The sequence below is a fragment of the Hippopotamus amphibius genome, chromosome 6 (assembly GCF_030028045.1).
Source record: "Hippopotamus amphibius kiboko isolate mHipAmp2 chromosome 6, mHipAmp2.hap2, whole genome shotgun sequence".
Classification (NCBI taxonomy): Eukaryota; Metazoa; Chordata; class Mammalia; order Artiodactyla; family Hippopotamidae; genus Hippopotamus; species Hippopotamus amphibius.
In genome coordinates this window covers 61,048,308-61,070,212 of record NC_080191.1, presented here as the reverse complement: position 1 = coordinate 61,070,212, position 21,905 = coordinate 61,048,308, and the positions used below count along the sequence as shown (strand labels likewise).

At 43.7% G+C, this 21,905-nt stretch overlaps 1 protein-coding gene across 1 annotated transcript in view; it reads right to left on the bottom strand.

The window, feature by feature from the left end:
* Window positions 1-13,111, bottom strand: part of SYTL3 (synaptotagmin like 3) — a 68,607-nt gene extending 55,496 nt beyond the window's left edge. The window contains exons 1-2 of the mRNA XM_057739094.1: window positions 12,926-13,111; window positions 11,020-11,238 (exon numbers count right to left, since the gene is read on the bottom strand). Coding sequence (XP_057595077.1) covers window positions 11,020-11,238; window positions 12,926-13,035 — 329 coding nt within the window. The 5' untranslated portion in view covers window positions 13,036-13,111. The remainder of the gene's footprint in view (window positions 1-11,019; window positions 11,239-12,925) is intronic.
* Window positions 13,112-21,905: the final 8,794 nt, after the last annotated feature.

Here is a 21,905-nt window from a genome sequence, read left to right as displayed (position 1 = left end):
GTTTGGAGAGGTTAACGGGGTGGTGAAGTCACACTCCTTTGAATTGCCACACCCACCAATTGCTCTATTCTGAGGATGCTTCCTCCATCCTTATAAACAGGACAAAGTCTAGGTATTAGATGAGGAGAGTAGGAGAGAAAAACCAAATGTGGGAACAAGGAGGCTTCCACCTGATAAATAAACTTCACCTCCTGATGTTTTCTTGCCTGGGGGTGGTGACCCTTCCAGCTCATCTGCTCCCTCACATTCTCCAGCCCCGTTACCTGTGACCAAAAGCATTTAATAAGAGACAGGTACTGGGGGCAGGGCAAGGCCTCAGACTGGATCTGAGAGAGATCAGAGCTAAGAATTCAGTGGCAAATCAAACCATGATTCTACAGTCAGCTGAGCTAGTCAGACACAAGCCACTGAGGAGTAAGCACACCCGCAGATACACAATCACGAAAAAGGAAGAACAGCTAAGAGGATGGAGCAGAGGAAGGTGAACACACCAAATTCAACATTTTATTTTTATTACATTTTACAACATTTTATTACAAAGTCCTCCTCTAGCCCTGGTTTCAGAAGGTATACAAGAAGCAGATAAGTTAAACTATTAGTATCTCCTAGTGCTTAATCACCTAACATAACCATCTATCCATCTAATTGAATCCCAATGGATTACTTGTGAAATTCAAGCAGGAGCTTCCTTGGCAGGGACAGATTTGGACACAAACCCACAGGTCTCTTGGGCTTACCTGTGACTAAGGAATGGAAGGATGAAAGTACTGAAGAGGAAAGTCAGAAACTTACACTCAGCTAAAAACAACTCCATGCTTGTTTTGCTTTTGTGAAATATGCTTGCTGCTGGAGAAAAACAGAAAAACAGGATGACCTAACAATTCAAGGTAACTTTAAGATGTTTTGCTAAAACATGGAATGTTCTGCACCTGCTCTTGCAAGTTTCTGTTTGGAAACTTCCACGATCTGTAAACATGTGCACTATAAAAGTAAAGCTCAACCTGAATTCGGGGCCCAGAACTTTGGAGCGTTAGCTCTTCTGGTGCAGCCGGCTTAATAAACCTGAGTTCTCCAACTCCCCGAGTGTGGTGCTTAGTTTCTCGATGGACCGATTTCTGCAACAGTACCACAGTCCTAAACCATACAGACAAGCACTTCTTGCATTTGAGGCCGTTTCCTTTGAGAACTAGATTGGAGCGATATCTCCATAAACACTTCCTGCAGAATCAGCTGTTCATAAGCAATTATACCCTAACAGGGATCTTGTCCACATGAAACCAAATGTTATAAGAAGGACCATTTATGGCTCTTAAGAGGTGAGCAGATCTTGTCTCTGTCCTCATTAGGGCCAACACAGGGTAGCCTGACTCACAGCAACCAAAGGAAGCATTGATTATTTCTCCCCCGATGATTCAATCAGAATTTGGCTATGTAAATTTCCTGGAACATTTTCTGAGCCCAGCAATAGATTAATGGTTTTCAATTTCTCCGGGCGAATCATGACTTGCTTCTTTAAAACTTTTTCAACCAATTGATCAATACATCTCAGAAAGCAAAATCTAAGGGTGGTAGAGAAAGCATACCTAAAGTCAAGACAGCTCTGTGTCTGACTTTCCACCAACGCTGCATGAGGATCACTGTAATTAGAAACGCCAAGCACACAGCACATCCACTGCTCTTAATAAACTGCTGAAGTTTCCAGCAGCCACTTTCATAGCCCTGAACTCTGCTAATGCTGTCGTTTCATTAGCAAAAGAGAAACAGCTGTTGAAAAGCACTTTGCAAGTTCCAGCAGGCAAATGTTCAATAATATGATGAATGGTGAACTCTAACAGAAAGATGGTTTGACCTCATTACTATCAGCAAGCAGTGAGCCAAACAGGCCCGCTGGAATGCACTCTTACTTTACATTCAAATTACTCATCTGCAGGTGGGCAAACTGTCACACCTGTGCTTTATGCTCCAAGGACAGTGATTCTGACATCCCTGGAACTGCTTAGTGTATTTCCACCATTCAATGAACAAGAGGTAGAAAATTCGTTTGCATACCACTATTCTTCCAATGCCCTGCAGAGCTGCTCTCCAACCAGTGCCCTGATGGCAAGAAAACCTCAAAAAGCTTCAAGAAAGCCTTGGTGGTTTATCAAACAAGCTACAAAAACACCAAATGAAGAAGCCAGATATTGTAAAACTAAGATCAGTCTAGTTTCTTTGTACTAGCTTGTCCAACCACTTGGTAATTCCCAGCTAAAATGGTCCTATGCACCCATACAGCGGAAAAAAATTTTTTTTACTTCAAATAATCTTATATCTAAGGGGGTTTTTAGTTACAAAGCAAAAGAATGAGCCCCCCCGGCCCCCCCAATTAGCTCAGTTGATCTGATGTCAATGTTTTCTTACAGGAAAAGAGACTGATCACCATGATTAAATCCTAGGTAACTAGGAGGAGTCAGAACCAAGATGAAGATAAAGAAATTCTTTTATCAAGCTGCTACCACCACTTCTTGCAAAACATGAATAAGTCTACTTGACCACAGAGAGAAGGTGGGTCTCCCTGTGTTGTGTTCAGTGGTGCTGTGTCCACAGTCCTGAGCACAAATAAGGGACACGATGGGGCCAGTGAATACATGCGGGTTGACAAATGAATGAACAGCCCTGTCCCTGCAGGGAGCACCCTGAGAACTGAAGGGATAAGGTGGGACCAACATAGGCTGAGCCCTGGTGGCACCAAGGTCTGACATGCACCATATCCTCCCAACGTGTGGGCATGAGGGTCACAAACTCAGGCACCAAGCAGAAACTCTCAACAAAGAGTGGGCGAGGGATAAGACAAGCACAACGGTCTGCGCTGCAGGGAGCTGGAGAACCCATGCCTCGCCCGTTTCGCCAAGGCATTAAAATGATACATATTAGACTTGAGCGGGCCAACAAAACAAGGCCTGGGGGCTGTCTGCTCCTGTTGGCCATGAGTTTGCAATTCCTGGTTTGTTACAGCAGATAATTAGTCAATGAAAGTAGTAACTATTCTACTGCAGCTGGACAGAGCTGCGCTTGTTAAAGCCTAGAAAACAGAAACTGAGTTAGACACTGTGCACCAGCCTGTCTTCCCCATAGATGAGGGACTCCACCACCACCACCAGGTTATGAGGCTGCAAAGACCAGGAGCACGTACTCTGTTGGCAAACCCCCAGCCTGGATGTCTGAAGCCAACACAGAGCCTCTGACACAAGGCCACAGGCAGGAGAAACACAGTCCTGCAGACCAGCAACCGCTACTCAAGGTGCAGCGATTCTAGAACCAGGGAAGGTTTCAGAAAGCAGTTGTCTTCAGAAGCATTTAAGACCCGGCTCTATGAAAAGGAAACAGAAAGACATGAGGGAAAGCCAGGCTGAGGACACAACAGAATAGAATCAAGCAAGATTTAGGAAACGAACAAGGCAAACGAGGACAAGCTGTTTTACCAACAGGAAAGAGCAAAGGGGAGAGTCTGGAAAGTTGAGTCAGGGACGCTGACTCAGCAGGAATGATTTCCCAGAACATGAAAAAAAAAGACATTAAATGTTGAAGGATAGAGAACAAGGCCAACCTAAGTTATTCCCGAAGAAGCCAGGGCAGTAGCGTAAAATAATCAGAGTAATCAGATCTGACTGAAGAAAATGTTATTGAGTCAAAAAACAAGCAAACTCCCACCTCACACCCATTAGTGGCTACTATTAAAAAAACAAAAACAAAAACAAAGCAAAACCAGAAAATAAGTTTTGACAAGGATCTGAAGACAGTGGAAACTGCGCTGCTGGTGGAAATGTACAACCGCAAGGCTGTGGTGGGAGACGGCAGGGCGGGTCTCAAAAAATTAAACGTAGCAACACCATGTGACCCAGCAAGTCCACTTTGGGTAAATAGCGGAAAGAACTGAAGGCACGGTCTCAAAGGGATGTCTGTACACCCACGTTCACGGCAGCACTGTTCACAACAGCCAAAGGGTAGAAGCAACCCAAGCGTTGGTCAGCAGATGAGTGGACAAAGTGTGATACAGACACACTAAGGAATGTGATGCAGCCTTGAAGGAAGGAACTCTGCAGTATGCTACAGCTTGGATGAAGCCTGAGAACAGTGTGCTTAGTGAAATAAGCCAGTCACAAAAAGAAAAATACGGTATGATTCCACCTGTATGAGGGGCCTAGAGTAGTCAAATACACAGAGACAGAAAGCAGGATGGGGCCTGCAGGGGCTTGGGGGAGGGACAAAGAGGGAGTTGCTTAACGGATACAGAGTTTCGGCTTTGCAAGATGAAAGAGCCTCAAAGTGGATGGTGTTGATGGCTGCACAACAACACGAACACGTTACCCACCCAGGTTTGTTGCCCCACGTGCAGCAAGCCGCAACGCCAGGACGCCAAGGTTGGCAGCACACGGAGGGTTTATCAGCAAGGCAGCGGATCCACCTCCGGAAGGCAAGGGGCTGGAGGTACTCATGGGATGAAAAATAAGGCAGCAGAGCGGTCTGAGCGTGGGGAGCAGCGATGGGAAAAGGTGGGTCATCGTGGCTCTGCGCAGGCGTAACTAGGGGGCAGGCCTCCGCATTTTGGGAAGACGGAGGCTGTCCGCAAAATCTGAGGGTGGAGTTTTCTGCCCACTGAAGACTCTCGCGCATGCCCAGTTGGAAGGTCAGCCAATCTTAACAGGTTCCGCTCCAACTAGACACAGCTGACTCCAAGTTCCTGCAAAACATCTCCAGCAAACGTTTCGTTGTTTAGGGCAATAACGGAGGGCTTGCAAGTCTTGTGGACGACCTTGATGAGTGAAGGCGGGTGAAATGGATTTGACTAACGATTACCCATGGTTTCAAATGTATTTAATGCCACTAAATGCACACTTAACAATGGCTAAGATGCTAAATTTTAGGTTATGTGTATTTTGCCACAATTAAAAATAATTTAAAGAAAAAACAAAAACAAAACAAGCAAATCCAAGGGACAGGCAGCTCAAAGGAACTTTCCTTATTCCCTAAAAATCAATGTGGAAAGACTCAGGCCCAGGCATGTCTGAGCAACTGTTTTCAATTACAAGGATACAGAAAAAACCAATATGCTTCTAGGACATAAAATCCAGATGATCAATAAAGAAATAAAAATAAAGCTAGTGTCCAGTGTCTCTGTCACATTAAATCCCAAAAGACAAGGATAACACATTAACTGAACTTTGAGAGTAAAAGTAGGGATTTGAGATTTTAAAAGTTAGTGAAGTCCTTACTCGTGAGGAAAGGCTACCGAAGGCATCCTCAGAGAGGCAATAGCTTAGGACACATGCCACCTACATGCTCTTCTGGGAAGAAAAATCTTTGAGGAGACACTTTAGTTGGCTGAAAATGAATCCAAATAGAGACTATGCAAATTGGAAAATCGTGGTCTCACATATACCTGCACTCATGAGACAGTGGAGGACTGGAATCATCTAAAATCCGTCAATCTACCCGTGACTTCTGTTCAGCACTGAAATGCACTCTTGGTCTGATCTATGGACACGGGTCTGCTGTTGTGGAAATTCCTATGAACACAGGACTGGAAACGACCTACAAGCCTGTCTGGTATCTCTACGTCCCGCGTATCCTTAACTCTCGCCTACATTTCAGCCCAGAGTTTTAACCGAGGCAGTGCTTCACCACCACGCCAAGTGCCTGGGAAAACGGCCTCCTGGCACTGGCCTTCCTGTGAGTGAAAAGTTTCAGCTGAACTGAGTGAGTTGAAAACTTCGAGTGTGAACTCAAGGACGTGGAAAGCTTACTCATCTCAAAGAGGCTTTAAAAGCAAGACCTGCCGTGACTAATCAAGTGCTGACCACAAAAGAAATTTCAACTTCAACAACAACAAAAATGGTACTCAAACTACTGTGAAAACGTTCCCTCCAGTAAGCACAAAATTGAGTTTTCAAAAATAAACTTTTTCAAAAAGCATCCCATAAATTTCCACTTTTTTACTATATGCTTGGTAACATAAGGCTTCAAAGACTATTAAGTAACGCTTACTCTCATTTGGCCAATGAATAAAAAGAATATCATGATCCTTTATGTAATTATCATCCAGCCTGTTCCCATAGAAAGCCGTGTACCTACACCGTGTGAAACAGCCAAGCTTTCTTGTGAGAATTAAAACAGATGCCATTTCCAAATCAGAACTAAGGAGAAAAAACCGTATTTCAAAGGACAAAAGACTTCTTCTCTGTGAAATTAGTCTGAGTGGCTAACCTCTTGAAAATTTATAAATGCATAGCTATGTGAAATATTTTACTCAGTATATTTAATTTGTGAAATGAATGAACGTAGTTCCTATCAACAATGCTAAAAATCAGATTAGAAAAAAGAAGAAATCAAGTTTTGAAACAAAAATAAGCAGTAGAAAAATGTTATTTTAACCTTGGCACTAAGCTAAAATCCTTCCTTGGCCAACTCTGTTAAACTGTATTGTACCCAGCGTTCAGTTTCTTTTCAATCTTTCATAGACTTAGACCTTTTACTCACTTGAAGAGCAGAAGTATTTATAATAATGAGCTGGAATTATTCCATTCTCATACGTTATTTGCCTTGTGGACATAGAGTGGTGATTCAGTATTTTACCAAAACATGGGGTTATGAAAATATTGGGGGTATCAGTCTAAAATTTGAACGATTACATTTTCTAAATTCTAAGAATTTTTACTTTAAGCAGGAAACATAATTATTATAGAACTTCTTTTGAAATGTCACTTGATTTTCAGTAAAAATTATTTCACACAGTGCAGAAAATAAAACATCATCCCATAAGGATATCTTCACATCTAAGTCCTAATCTAAAATGTATTTGAACAAAAAAATCCCTTTTAATAAATTCCAAAATCTTACTTTAACCATTCCTGCTCTGCAGCAATAACCCAAATCCCAACCTGAGAACTAAGAACGTGATCGTGAGTTCCAGGGTCCATATCGACTTGGAAGTGCACACACAAGTTTCTCTCCATCGCCATCAGGCATGTTTATCAGAGAAACGCAGGCAGTCTGAGGAAATCAACAGTACCACCTACCACAACTTGAAACCCTAAGTATAAACTCACTGTTCCAATTATTTTATAAACAGTAAAATGTTCATGATGAAAGAGAGGAAGTACACCCATGAATATCTGACGCTGAGGAATAAATGACTTACAGTCATAGCCAATTACAAAGCAAGAGAAAAAGAGCAAGTGTAATCCCTCGGCAATCACTGCAGGGAGATGAGCAGGTTTCTTTTTAGGTGGAATTTGACGTTACTGCACGTAGTATATTATTTTGAAGGGAAAAAAAATCAATGCAAACATAAGTCTTCAAGTTCAATCTTATTTTTTTTAATGAAGCTAAAATCAACAAGTAAGTATAAAGCTTTGTCTGCTCCTTGATGTGTCAACGTAGTTGTTACCTTGGGCCATTTCACTGCAGAAATTGTCAACAAATTCCAAGGAGGGGGGGAGGATATCAACCAAGAAGCACCTGAACTCTCTTCTTTTCTTCTTCTTCTCCCAAGTCAGCCCTCTTCTGATGCTAAGAATGACACACGGCCCCCACCACTGGAGGTAACTTTCAACCAACTCTCCCCTTCTAAGTCCTTTCCAACTTGCCTTTCTTTACTGAGTTCTTTCTGTTGCTTCTCTTTCACTCTCTTTTTGTTCTTCCAGTTAAGCATGAAGAGCTGTTTTGCCAGTCCTCAGAACCTTTTTTCTCTTTTCCCTCTCTCATGCCCTATAAACTTCCATCACCCACTTTGTTGAACTGTCCCTCACATTCTCCATCTCTACCGCCCCCAGCCTCATCCCTTCATGCCTCGTTCACTGCCAAGACTTCCCCCTGCCTCGTTCACCTTCAGGTGCCCCTCCTGAGTCCACCCTGCAGAATGCAGGTAGACTTTCACCTGGTTTTCTTCTGTCAAAGTGCGTATGCTCACACCCCATCTCCTGCAGCCTCCAATCCAAACTCCTCTGAGTGGCTTTTAGGACCCTGTCCCTCCAAGCGAGTCTCCCAGGAGGCAGGAGAGGGTGGAGATCAAGAAGAGATGGGATAAATTAGGAGTTGGAGATTAACAGTACACATTATTATATATAAAATAGATAAAACAACAAGGACCTTAGAAATTTAGAGACAGAACCATTTCTTTGATATACATTCTTCCAGATAATTTTGCTCTTTTTTAAAATGAAAGGGAGCTGTACCACAAAGTTTTAAAAGCTGCTCTTTAAACTCATAATAGCTGGTATAATATTCTACTTGATTGTTTTCTTAAATGTCTTCATTTTTTACCATTAAAAATATTTTTGGATCACTCACAGTGATTTAAATTAAAAAAAAAAAGAAAAAGAAGGGATGGGAATTGGGATCCCTGGTTCCAGTCTTACTGACTGCATGGCCTTGGGCTCTCTTGTGTCTCTAAGCCTCTGTTTCCTCACCTATAAAATTGGGATGATGGTAGCAGCTGCCACGTGAGACTGAAGACTTAAATAAAACATTTGGTGTCAAGAAATGCTTAACACAGCTTTCCACATGGTGAATGGTCCACACTCATCTCCACCGTGTTCCCTCTCCCTGACAATGTCCATCTCCCTCTCTAATCCCGACCCTCTTCCAGAAATGCTCCCACCTGGGTGCTCTGGGAAGTCACCCTGAGCCAGCTCAGCCCTCCCTCACCTCTCCTTCCTCTTAACTCCCAGGGTCCTCAGCAGAAAACTTGCCCTGAAGGCGGAAACCTCAGGTGTCTCCTGGGCCTTCAACACAAGCCCAAGGCCAGCACAGGTCACAGGACTTTTGCACTGACGGCAGCAATCTATATGTTGGTTTTCCTTTTTTAAAAAAATGTATCAATTTATTTATTTTTGGCTGCGTTGGGTCTTCGTTGCTGCACACGGGCTTTCTCTAGTTGTGGCAAGTAGGGGCTACTCTTCGTTGCGGTGCGCGGGCTTCTCATTGCTGTGGCTTCTCTTGTTGCGGAGCACGGGCTCTAGACTTGAGGGCCTCAGTAGTTGTGGTTCTCGGGCTCTAGAGCACAGGCTAGTGGTTGTGGCACACGGGCTTAGTCGCTCTGTGGCATGTGGGATCTTCCTAGACCAGGGATCCAACCCATGTCTCCTGCATTGGCAGGCAGATTGTTCACCACTGTGCCACCAAGGAAGTCCTGGTTTTGCTTTTTTAAAACTGCTACCCTAGAGCTTCCTCTTGCTTGATTTTAAAACCTATTTTCTCCTCCTGTTCCCACAACAAATCCACTTCTTGAGCAATGAGTCTCAGGCTGAAGAAGAAGCAGGGAGAGGAAAATGATGGAGTCAAAACACTGTGCAGGTCCCAGTTCAGTTATGACTGTTGCATACTCTCAAGTTTTATCAAGCCTTTTCTTTGGTTTGGCCCCAAGACTGGATGGCAGCCCAGGGTGGACAAAACTAGAGAGAGAGCAGAGCGCTTCGAAGAAGAAAGCAAAGGTGGGGGAGGGGGTAATGTGTTGTTATAAATTACTTAGCTCTCTCCCCATACAGTTTCCTGTGTCAGTTCACTCAGAGCAACGCAATTATCTTAGATATTTTGAAAAACATCCTTATTTCAACATAAGGAAGCTGGGGTTTTAGAAATCACACTTCATAAGCTTAGAGGGGTCACGTTACAATACCCCAGGGCATGGTGCCCTCCAGGGTGGAGCTTTCAACAGGGCCAGCTTCCTGGGAGGTTGCCTCAGCCCCTGTCCTCCTGTTTTGATTTTTAGCTTATAGTTAACTAGGAGAAGAAAAAATGCTGAAGAATTTAATACCTTACCATGCAGTGTTTATCATTAGTGTTTATCGACCAAATATGTATAGTTGACTGAAGATCTTAGGACCTTTCGTCCTTTCTCAAGAGCCCAGACCTGCTTGAGCACAGGTGCGGCCAGGGCGGCTCACAGTAAATCTTTGTCTTTCCCTCTCAAGCTAAGAAAAGGGCGTTGGCTTCGACAAACCGAGGAAACACGAGATGTGTGGAGGTAACTCTGGCCACGTGGGTGTGACTTGGCATGCTGTTTGGGGGGGAGGGGGGGTACGGTGCTTAGGAGGAGCAAGGAAATCTGGTTGAACAACCTGCCTTCAAATGAGTGACTGAAATACATTAAGCCTTGCAAAGGGATGGGAGATTTAAGGAGATTAATATCAGGATGCCCACAGACACAATCCTCCCAATTTAGGGGCAGAGAAAACCCAGCTGCTGTGCCCACACTGTGCAAGCACCTCTCACAGTCTCAGTCCCCTGGGTACTATGTATCTATATCAACATTTAGAAGTTGTTTTCAAATCTCAGTCTCTGATTACTCTCTTAGATTCACACCAGAGGAACATTTCTCCTTCTCATAAGTTCTGTGATGTCCTTGTGCTCGCTCCCCGCAACAAACAGAAACCCTCCCATGTTTTCAAGGAATCGACGACCAGCCCGTTCTTGCTTCTAACAGTGTGAGGTCAAGCCACATACATTCTTTATCGTTTTCAAAACTGGTAATTCAAAAATGCCAATTCCATGCTTAAAATATTTAAAAACCGCACAACATCAAAAGATTACAATAAATATAGATATAGTTTATCACTAATAGAAACCATCCCCATTTCTTTAGGAGAGCATCCAATACAGGTCAGCTTGCCTCCTTCAAAAAGGCCTTAATAAAGCTGCACAGGACACTCTAATATTCCCTGTTTCCTCAAAGAGATAAATTAAGCTCTAAGAAAACTAACAAAACTAACTAGTTAAGACATTGAAAGGAATCTTAACTCCTAGGTTAGCTGATCCTCAGCTACAAACTTTTGTAAATTAAAAAAACCTTTTTCATATAACAAAATGCGTTTTTGAATTGCAATAACTTCCATGTCTAGAAAGGCAGCTCCATACTAAGCACCCTGTAAACATTTCCCGATTAAGTTTGAGGAGTGACAGCTGTCTTTATCAATGGATTGTCCTGGACCATCTCTGTCCCGGACTACCCACCCTCACCTGCCCTGCCCTGCCCATCCTCACCTGTCCTCGAAGCACACAGTGCACTTCCAGGCGAGGGTCTTCCTCAGGAACACTCGGCACTCGGTGCACACGCGGTGGCTGCAGCCCTGGCACACGGCCCCCCGGTTCAGCAGCAGCCCCAGGGCCTGCCGGCAGCGGGCACAGGACTTCTCCTTGTACTCCTGGCTCACGCTCTTCGCGCCTTTCCACCTGAGATGCTGCAGGTGCGTCTTCAGTTTCCTGTGGTCCAGAGAGTCAAATGATAAGAAACGATTGAGTGCAAGGACAGACGCCCGCCAAACTGCTACGTGCCGAGGGCCCCAACAGCACCGCCCATGGCGAGAGAGAAGGGGCTTTCGTATCCGACACTCCCGGGTTCCAGCACTGCCGTGTCAACCGGGATCTCATGAGACCTCTCGGAGCAGAGGCTCAGAGGTTTTCTCAGCTGTGGAAGCCTCCCCTCCCAGGGCTGCTGTGAGGATTAAATGGCAACACAAACACTATGCCTGGTGCGGAGGAGTTAGCTGCTGATTTTGTTCTAGGTTCATCCCTTTGTACCCAAAGAGTATTATAATACCAAGCAAAAACAGTGAGAGAAGATGAAAAACACAGAAAAAGGCATCAATTCTATTATGCGAGGCAGGAAACGATCTGTAAATAAACAGTATACACGCCTGCTATTGTCATAAGTTCCCCAGTAAAGTTATTTAATTGATGCTATGCTTTTGCTACTGTTTTTTATGGGTGGTCAGTTACCCTGGTTCTCCAGGACAATAGCCCTAGTGCAAAGGGACATTACATTGGAACCCAAAAGGTATCATTAGCCAGAACACTCTTTTATGAAATCTGTTACTTACTTTTATTATTTTTTAAAAATTGTTTATTGGAGTATAGTTGATTTACTGTTACCTACTTTTAGAAGAGAGAAGTTAATCCCAAGAAACAAGTTTACATCCAACTTTCAGGATTAACTAGAATCAGTACCCTTTGGAATAAAACCTTTTACCACAGTATCCATGTTACTTTGTTGATATTCAAAATGATGCTTCTAAATCACTGAAAGATCTTGAATCATAAAAGTTCCATTTTGTTCAGTGTATTATATTTTTTCTTTAGTAGAAGGAAGTATAAATACATTTGGCGGTCCAAAGTTATATTTTGTATGTTTATTCTTCTTGGCAGACTCTGAAAGAGTTCTGCCATTAAAAATAAAGCAAAACTAAAAAGCCTATTCCTTTTACTTCTTTTCTGGACCTCACATTCTCCATAAACATCAATAAACAAAGCATCACCATATTAAAGATGGATCTTGACAGCTAACCACAGACACTGTTCTGATAGTCTAGCACTGCTTTAAGTGGTAAACTAATATCATACAGCCTGTGCAGCTCAGAGAGAGAGGAAAGAAGCTCTCTGTTGACCAATCAGTCAGGGAGCAGGCTGAGCAGGTTCAGACTTCATGCCACCCCCACCCCCTCCCCCACCGCCTCAAAGCCAGCTGAGAAGCAAAAGCCAGCGAGGAAAAGGACAGGAATGGATTCCAGCAGGTTTGCTGTTTCTAACCTGCTTTCTTTTGTGCCTTCAGTTACCACCAAAAATAATTTAGGAAAACCCTTTGCCGGAGGTCTTTCCCTTGAAGGGTGTATGAGAAGCCCGAAAGCTTCCCTTGAATTATTTCTGCACATTAGGCAAATGGACAAGCAGACAGACAGCACACTTATCACAGAAAGGCATTATTTTCAATGAAAAACAAAAGGCATTCTTTCCCTTACCACCCCCGAAGCTTAGCGACACAGCAAAGGTCACCTCCACCAATAGCCTTTCATTCTGACTCTTGTCATACAAGAAGCTGAGTAGCAAGCAATACACCAGGTAGAGGCAGCCTCCAAGCAGAAAAAACCCAAAATCCATCTCAACGACAGCGTACCGTATCCTTTCCTCCTCGATGTTTTGAACCTCCTGGGCCCGGTACAGGACCTGGAGGATCACCTCACGTTCTGATTCCCGGAGGGAATTCAGGTTGACTTCTTGGGCCATTCCTGTCTCTTCTTAGACCCACGTTGAAGTTCTACTCCATGGCCTTACGCTCCTGTCCCGTGGATGAGCTCAGAGAGTCCAGTGACAGCCCCACGTGTTTTGAAAGCACTCCCTCTCCTATTTCATTGGCAACTGTGTTGCTTGTGGCTCCTTTTTTTTTCCCCCTTTTTAACTGTGTCACACTCCTGGGGAGAAGTTCCAAGAGGCTGTCCCTTGATTGGGATGGTTGCTCCCAGAGCCTCGTGCCACCTAAGAGGCTTTTTCCAGGGTCCTGCCACAGCTTCTGACATCTGGCTACGTCAAAAGCATATCTTTTTTCTGAGGTTTTGTCAGAGATTGTTATAAATTATGCAGGGCTCCCTGCAGATAATTTCTGCAAAGCAGAAGTAATCCTCAATCTGAGGGAATTTATAAATAGCAGTAAGAAGAGTATCAATGACTCAGAAGTTAACCTTCCCCTTCGTAGGTTTACAGGTAGCCGTAATGATGGTTAAAATCCCAGCCAGCTCACCTGTAGAAGAGACAACAAAAATGGCATCATTTTCCCTGGCTTATGTATCCATGCAGCATTAGTCCAGAAAAAACAAAATGTTCTACACAGACAGAGCTTTGCATTTTCTGTTATGATGATAACATAAGATTTTAAATTTTATTAAACTGGCCTTCTCATGTTTCTAAAAGCCTCAGACTTCCACACTTGAATTTTTCTAATACGAAGTCTGTATCTTGAGTGATTAGAAGCATAAAGGTCTATATTTAATGTACATCATCCTAACTGAAAATACATTAGAACAATCATGTTCTCAACTGCTAACTGTAATTTTTACAATTAACTTCAAAACTCAAAAAAATGTTTAATCAGTTAAGGACGTATGAAGGGATATCACCACAATCTCAATCTATCAATTATTTATGGTCTTTAATGGTTTTCAGCAACTGCCTTCTGCCCGGGGTCTTATTCCTGGTTAATGCTAGTTGGCAGGTTCTGCATACATTCCTCCTACTTTCTGTTTCCATCAATGACGCTGGACACACACCACCTTCAATCCGTTCTTCCCCTCAACCAAGAAGACGGCATTGAATTGATAAAGCACTGGATAGGCAGGTCAATGAAATGCAGAAAATGCAGATCTAATCGATGCACTTTCTATAATGCCATTTTGTGATCAAATCTACATGAACTCCTTAGTAATAAGACTTCCTTTCAACGCTTTAGAAGCTAAACTCCCTTTGTTTGGCTTCAACAGAAATTCACATTATATTAGCTTATGAGCCATAGCAAATCAGCGAATGAGAGGTTAATAGAGCCCTAAGGGATCATTTTCTTTAAGCAGAGATTCTTAATCTCTGGTCAGCTGGTGAAGCTTCTGTATTTAAATACATAAAATAAAATATACTAGTTACAAAGGAAATTGATTATACTGAAATTTTAAAAAATAATAACATAGTAATATATGTGTCCATTAATGTACGAGATCTAGCAGTGCTCTAAGAATGGACTCAGAGTAGTGATGACTGTAAACGACATCTTCAGATATCCGCAACATACAAAATGGCACGAAAACACCCGTGATTTCTATCAGTGGTAGTCACAAGTCCTGCTAGTTCTACTGTGGTGTGATGCCCATATTCGCAGGAAATGCTACATTTTAATTACAGGTTAATGAAAATAAAGATGTAAATTTATTCATGTCCAAGTTCATGGGATCTACAGGCTAAGGACCTCTGGCTTAAGGGATTCTCTATTTATCAGTTTCTCTACTGTAGGATGAAGTTAAAATCCATGGCACACCCAAATTGCAGAGGTTGCACAAGGAGTAGGCAAGCCCAGGACTGCAAGGGGATGCTCCTGGCCTCTGGTCTCCAGCCAAGTATTCCCAACCACCTGCTCCCAAAAGGCCTCCTGTGTAGACGGTGGGAAAATGACAGGGACAAGACCTGGGGCTCCAGCCCCACGAGGGTCAAAGCCTCATCCCTCATTTGGCCCCCGTTTCCAGATGAACAGATGGAGCCAGCAGACCTTAGCTCCTGAGGCTCTGAGTCTCTGGGAAAGAGGGAAGCGCTAGGTGTAATCAAGTGCTAAGTGGTAAAGTGCAAACTAGCCACCGTGTCACCAACCTCACGAGCCTATTTCTTCTAAACACGCCCCTTGGCTCTTCTTGCTTTTCTCTTATTTCTAACCTATTAACCATACTACTAGGCCAAATACTATCGTGTCTGTCTGATTCGCGAGTATTTTAAATGAAGATTTTTGCACTTGGCTCAAAACATGTGATCTGTGCACTGAGCTTTCTCTCTGTTTGGTCTTTGGGCTCCGCTGTCTGGCGGAGGCAGGGCCAGTGCAGGCAGCCCTGGGCTGGAAATGAGTACTCCTGGAGTACTTAGTGTTCACTCCTTCAGGTGGAAAGGCCTTATCCATTCCAGAAATACAGGATTCAGTCATTTAAAAACACTGCTGTGAAAAAAGAAAAACTCAAACAAAAAAAACACTGCTGTTCTCTACAAACCCAAGCTGGTGGCCTCAAAGGGCCCTCTGCAGGGATGAGTGGGCGCTCTTCCTCCCCCTAATGGCCATCCGCTGCTAGTTACAAAAAAGTGAAATTGAGTTGGTTTCCAGCATCCATCCATCAACCATTCATTCAGTAAATACTGATTAAGCACCCAAGTGCCAGGCACTGTTCAGGTGCTTAGGGTACAGGACTTAATGAGTGGTAATTTACACCCTATCCTACTTCTCACAAGAATATGATGTAGCTCACAATAAAAGCACACCGAGGACAATTAAAGTCAGAAAAACATTAGCAGCCAGAGTGAAAAGGGCAGTTTCTACCAGCGACCTGTAGTGAAACAGCCACTGTACTTGAGCATTAGATGTATTTCTGACCTTCCTAGTAACCAAGGCAAAACAAAACGGGACGAAACAAAACCCAGAATCAAAGTGGTGTATACAGTTCTGATAAACTGAAAGAAAACAAGGGCATTCTCGAGGTGCAAAGGGCACGCACCGAAAGGCAACCGATTGTCTGTGATTTGGCAGAAGATGCAAAACTGTGCTCCAGGTACCATCATTATACTGATTTCAGATTAACTAAGGATAGAGCCCCAAACTGTAATTCACTGAAAGCCTTTCAAATACACAGGAAAACATGCTGCTTTCTGGTGTTCCAAGTGGATAGAGGGATAAAGCTTAGAAACCTAGAGGTATGGGTATGCAGGGTTTCTCTCTCTTGAGTTTTTATTCTTGACTTGGAGAGATTTTGACGCTGGCTTCTATAAGTCTTCAGTCATTCAAGCACACGGTTGATAACTGCTATGAGTAAATCCTGCTGTTATTGGATTGAAATGTACTTTTTTCTTTAACTTGGAGGATCTGTGTCCAGAGCCTCTCTAACTAAGGGTGACTCTTTGATGCAATTAGTACTGTACCGAGCACCACCCCAGGATCATTCATGTCAAGATTTTTTTAAGACATATTTATTTATTTATTTATGTATTGGCTGCGTTGGGTCTTCGCTGCTGCACGCGGGCTCTCTCTAGTTTTGGTGAGTGGGGGCTGCTCTTCGTTGCTGCGTATGGGCCTCTCACTGCGGCGGCCTCACTTGCTGTGGAGCACCAGCTCCAGGTGTGTGGGCCTCAGCAGTTGTGGTGCATGGGCTCAACAGTTGTGGCTCGGTGGCCCTAGAGTACAGATTCAGTAGTTGTGGCACACAGGCCTTGTTGCTCTGCGGCATGTGGGATCTTCCCGGACCAGGGATCAAACCCACGTCCCCTGCGTTGGCAGGCAGACTCTCAACCACTGCGCCACCAGGTAAGTCCCCATGTCAAGATTTAACAGAAACCTAGGAGGATGTTTTCTCTTTGGTTTCCAGTGTCCTCCTAGTGTCCCAACTGGCTTGGTGGCTTAGACCTTCCACACGTTTGAGCCACAGGTGCTTCATCTTATTGGGATTTGTTCAGGATTTTCAATGGGGGCAGTACCATGCTTCCCTCTAGATATTTGTGGGGTGTTTTTGGTTGTCACGGTGACGAAGAATTGCCTTGCATTCCCGTGCAAATGTTGGCTATCTTACCAGATAATTCAAATAGGAAAAAATATAATTATCTGATAATATTTAGAATGTAACTCATAGAAACAAAAGGATATTTTGCAGGGTTTTCACATACTCTGAGTTTTCCAGAATGCAACTATTGTGTAAACTGAAGGAAAGTGTACTTGGTTTCACTCAGAACTTTAACAAGAATTGTTTATCATTTCAGCAAGTTGCATCACCAAGGGCAGCATGGATTGTAGTATTGATATTGGGATCACTAACGCCATAGTACTGGTAACAGTCTGCATTTGCAGATGTCCTATTCAGTGTGATTCTATGTATGTGAACATCTGACAACTTCACTGTGTCTTCTGATGTAGTTTACATATATGAGTACGTATTATATTCTTATAATTTACTGCCCCTTTATTTCTCCTTTTATCACTAATGACATTGTATTGTTGTTGTTGTTGTTACTGGTGTAGGTAAATTATATTATACAAGAATTCCAATTCCAGATAGTAAAAGGTGAGCTACAAAATATTTCCTATAAAAAGTGAGCATTGGGTCTTTGGGACTTAAGAACCACTGGAATAGAGGATCCAGTCATGTCTCAGGTAACTTACAAATTAAACTGTGCGTATCATTCTCTTGTTCATTTTTCAACATATTATTGGATTTTAGGAGCATGGGGTGGGGAGGAAATAGAGGATTGGCCGGTTGTTTTAAGTTGTGTTGTGGTTTTAGTTTATGAATGTGCTTATGCAATTCCAGGTCTGATTTCCAGGTTATAATTGAGAGCTCAGAGTTTCTCTTTCAATAGTAATTATCCAAATTATTTCAATGGCATCTTTTCAATCCTCTTGAACAGAATCTGGAGTTCTTTCTGCACTTTATCCCTGTTAGGCTGGCATCTGAATTCCTATAAGTTTTATATCAACAGACGAACTGGAGATTTTACTCTGTAATCCACCTTCCAAATCACTCAAAACCAATTCACTAAAACTATTCTTAGCCTATTGCCTATTTATCCAAGACAAGTTGCCCCCAGACATTCGGCAACGATTTACTTATTTTTTTTAATTATTTATTTATTTATTTTTAATGAACTTCTTCCTAGTCAATAGAGGTTTCTAGGGTGGCAGATGGAGCTAATTAGCAAGCAGCAGAGCCCCATGGTAAATTCCAAGAAAGGCAGAGAGAATTCCACCCACCTGGCGGCCTTAGCAAACTAAGGTCCATCTTTACAGAATCCATTTCCGGTCACCTACACTAGCAGGAAACTAGAAGCCACGCTGGATTATTTTTCATATTCTTCAAAACATGAATAAAACAAATAAACTTCTCTCTTGGATGCTTTTGATTTCTCTGATGTTTTTGAGTCGAAATGGAGATTGTAAAACAATTCTATGAAATCTATTAAAATCAGTTGGCAAGGATCTAGGATGACGGAGCGAGGTGTGAGCACAGCACCTGTAACCCTCACAAAGTGGGTAACAAGAACGACCGATGGGGTCCCAGAGCTGGCTGTGCCCAGTAGCCTGCGGGTGACCAGTGGTAACAGCAGTGACAGCACTGAATGGATGGTGAGTAAGAGGGAGGCTGGTGATAGGAGAGGACAGGAAAATCTCCACAGCTGAGCCTGAGAGAAGAAGAGGAGTCGGTCTGAGGAAGGAGAGGAACATCTCCAGGGTGAGGGACAGTCCATTGAACGAGACTGGGGTAGGATTACATCGCTCCTCCCCCAGGAAAGGAGCCCAGGGTCTCCACTGCCTATAAACAGATTCTAAACTACTCCCCCTCCCTGATCTGGCCTCCTCCTCCTCCTCCATCCTTAATTCCCACAAAATGCTGCAATGCTCCCAGATTAAACACATTCGAGACTGTTCCCTGAACACATCACGCGTACGCTCCTGCTCTCCCTCTCCCTGCAAAATCTAATTTACTCGGAGGCAGTGAAGGCAACAGTCCGGAAAGCAGGGTTTGGAGCCTGACTGGGCAAGTAGCTCTGTTCTGCCCCTTACTGACTACTGAGACACTGGGCAAGTTACCTAAGCCCCCCAGGATTTAATTTCCTTGTCTATAAAATAGAATTACAAAGCACCCACTTCCTAGAGCTGTCTTGTGGATTGAATGTGTTGATACACGTGTAGTACTTAGATCACAGTGGCCACTGATATGTGTTAACTATAATTAGCGGTAGTAGAACAGTATCATCATCATTATTATGAATCTTTCAAGGTCCAGATTAATCGCTAATTCAGGAACTTTCTCCTTATTTACGAGCACAATTAACTGCTCCATCATGACACCTGTTTTCCTCTGTATATTTCTCTATCATGACTCTGACTTCTTTCTGTCTGATTCAAGTGTCCTTCTAGTGGTGACACTGGTTTTTAGTGATCCCTCTTCACCCAGCAAATAGGTCCTTAATGTTTGGCTGGAGTTGAGAAACCCAGTGAATATTGTGACACGCGGGCTTGCTTACCAAAGCAGGAAGCATGAATTCAAGCAGAGCAGGAAGGAAAGATAGCCAGGTGAAGGAGCAACAGGCATCTCAGAAAACTCCAGGCTTCAGAAATCTGGAAAGCATCGGAAACTCTGAGTCATTTCAGAATTTGAGAAACATACTAAAAAGTATTTTATTTTAATGACCGCATGCAGAAATTTACAGTCTCATAGCTTGAATAGTGAAATCTCCCAGGTCCATTTTTCTATGATGATGTTTAGTCTCTCATTCACCCAACAAATTCTTAAATTGTGTTTATTTTGTCCTAAGCACTGGAGTCAGGCTCTGTCATCCACAGGCAGCTGAGTTTAGCCCCCACCTTTTTTCTCAATTTCATTTTTGTAACTTTGTAATGATGCCTGCCTTTGTTTTACAGCATCCCACCTACAGGTCTAATTTTATTTAACAATTAAAATAAATAAATAAAACCCACACCAAAGCACCACTTTGAAGGAAAAAGGCTCCCAGAGCCACTTGGAGAAGCACCACACAGCAAACCATCCCATCTCAGCATGGGTTTGGGTGCTGGACAACCTGGGATCAAAATCCAATTCTGGAATCATCTGGGTACAGCCCTAGAGCTACGGCTGGAACAAAGCAAGTAGGATTCAGAACTCGTCCTCTCTGCTCTCCATCTTCCCTTTCAAGAAAGCCCCAAAGCAGGACTCCAGCCATTTCTCTGGGATTGATAGAGACTCAGACAAAGGGGTGGGGACCCCACTAAACCCAGCCCAGTGCTTCACTCCACGTATTTCCACCTCATCTGTAGCCACTCATGCTGCGTCCCAGTGGAAATCTGCACCCAGACAAATGCAGTTTGGTTGTGGTGACGAGTGCATTGATTCACAGCACTGATTTCATCAGGCCTCTGTGTGCCAGCTATGTGCCAGGGATTGAGGTGATAAAATAAGCAGGAGCCAATCTCTGCATTCAAAACGCTCCCATTCCAGCCAGAAGATGGACGTGCGAACAAATAAGTTACAACGTGGTAGGATGAGTATAAACACGCAGAGGAGGATGCGCAGAGGAAGGGTGATTCACTCCACATTGAGAGAGCAGAAATGGCTGGGCGCGGGGTTGGGGGCAGGGAAGGTGTCCCCTGGGGTGAAAACGTGTGGGACCACCTTTGCCAGCAGAACAAAACATCCAAACGTCTGTGAGTTTTTTAAAAATTTTTTGGCCGAGCAGCACGCGGGATCTTAGTTCCCCAACCAGGGATGAACCTGCACCCCTGCAGTGGAAGCATGGAGTCCTAACCATTGGACCACCAGGGAAATCGCCAGGGAAATTGCAAAACATGTGTGAGTTTTGAAACCATGCTTGCTTTCTTTCCTCAGCCTACCAGCCAAGATTGACTTTGCCTTTTTAGATCTGATGAGTGGGAAAAGTACAAGAAACTTGAAACGGAGGGCAAGAAAAGGAGGACAGGAAAGGAAATACTATCTGCAGGCCACGTCCGCCACGTCCTTTCACCTAAATATCTATCATCTCTGAGCAGCTGGTCATCACATCAAAGGAACAGAGGGAAATGGGGCAGGTCAGGCGACGTGCGTGTGAAACGACTGTCATCGCCGCCCAGACTCTCAAGGCAAACTAGAGATCATGCCCATGGCTGAAAGCCACAGCGGAGCAAGGCTCACAGCCCCGGTGGGGGTCGCTTGAGAGCCGGCACCCTCCGTTGCTATGTTTTACCACAGCCATTTCCTTGAGAAGCTGCAGTTTTTTCCGAAGACAGCCACAATACTTTCTGCCTAGAATGCAGGGGGTAAGTTGAGCAACTACAGCACAGACCTTGCAGCTTCATCTGAAAATGTCATCTCTTTTTTGCTTGTGGACTTTCCTTAGGGACACCTGGAACAGGCACAAGGACGACTAGTCTGTCCTCCTAAGGAAGGAGGTGAGTGCAGAGTGGATTTTGCGTCTTTGGTTCCAGCCCAAGCTGGGTTTATACTCACAGGCTTGACAGATTCCTTTTTGCAAAGGTGAGACACCTCGACTGTGTATCCCTCAAGAAGTGTGACATGGAAATAGAGATGAGTCTTTACAAATTCTTTGTCTCTCTGGTCACTGAACCAGAGGTGGATTTTTCGGGAAGCCAGTGACCTCGGGCTTTGGGACTCCTCACTTGCAAGGCCCTGTACCTGATCTTGTATTCGTTTTCTTAAAGTCTCCAGATATTGTATAAGCTTCAGGTGCCTCAAAACTCTGTCCTTAATATATGACATTGCATGTATGCGGGATTAAGTCTAGAAAACTTGACAACTATCTAAGACAGAAGGTAGAAAGGGTGCCCCTTCTGGAAAAACCCTGCCATTCACTGTGGAGTCTAT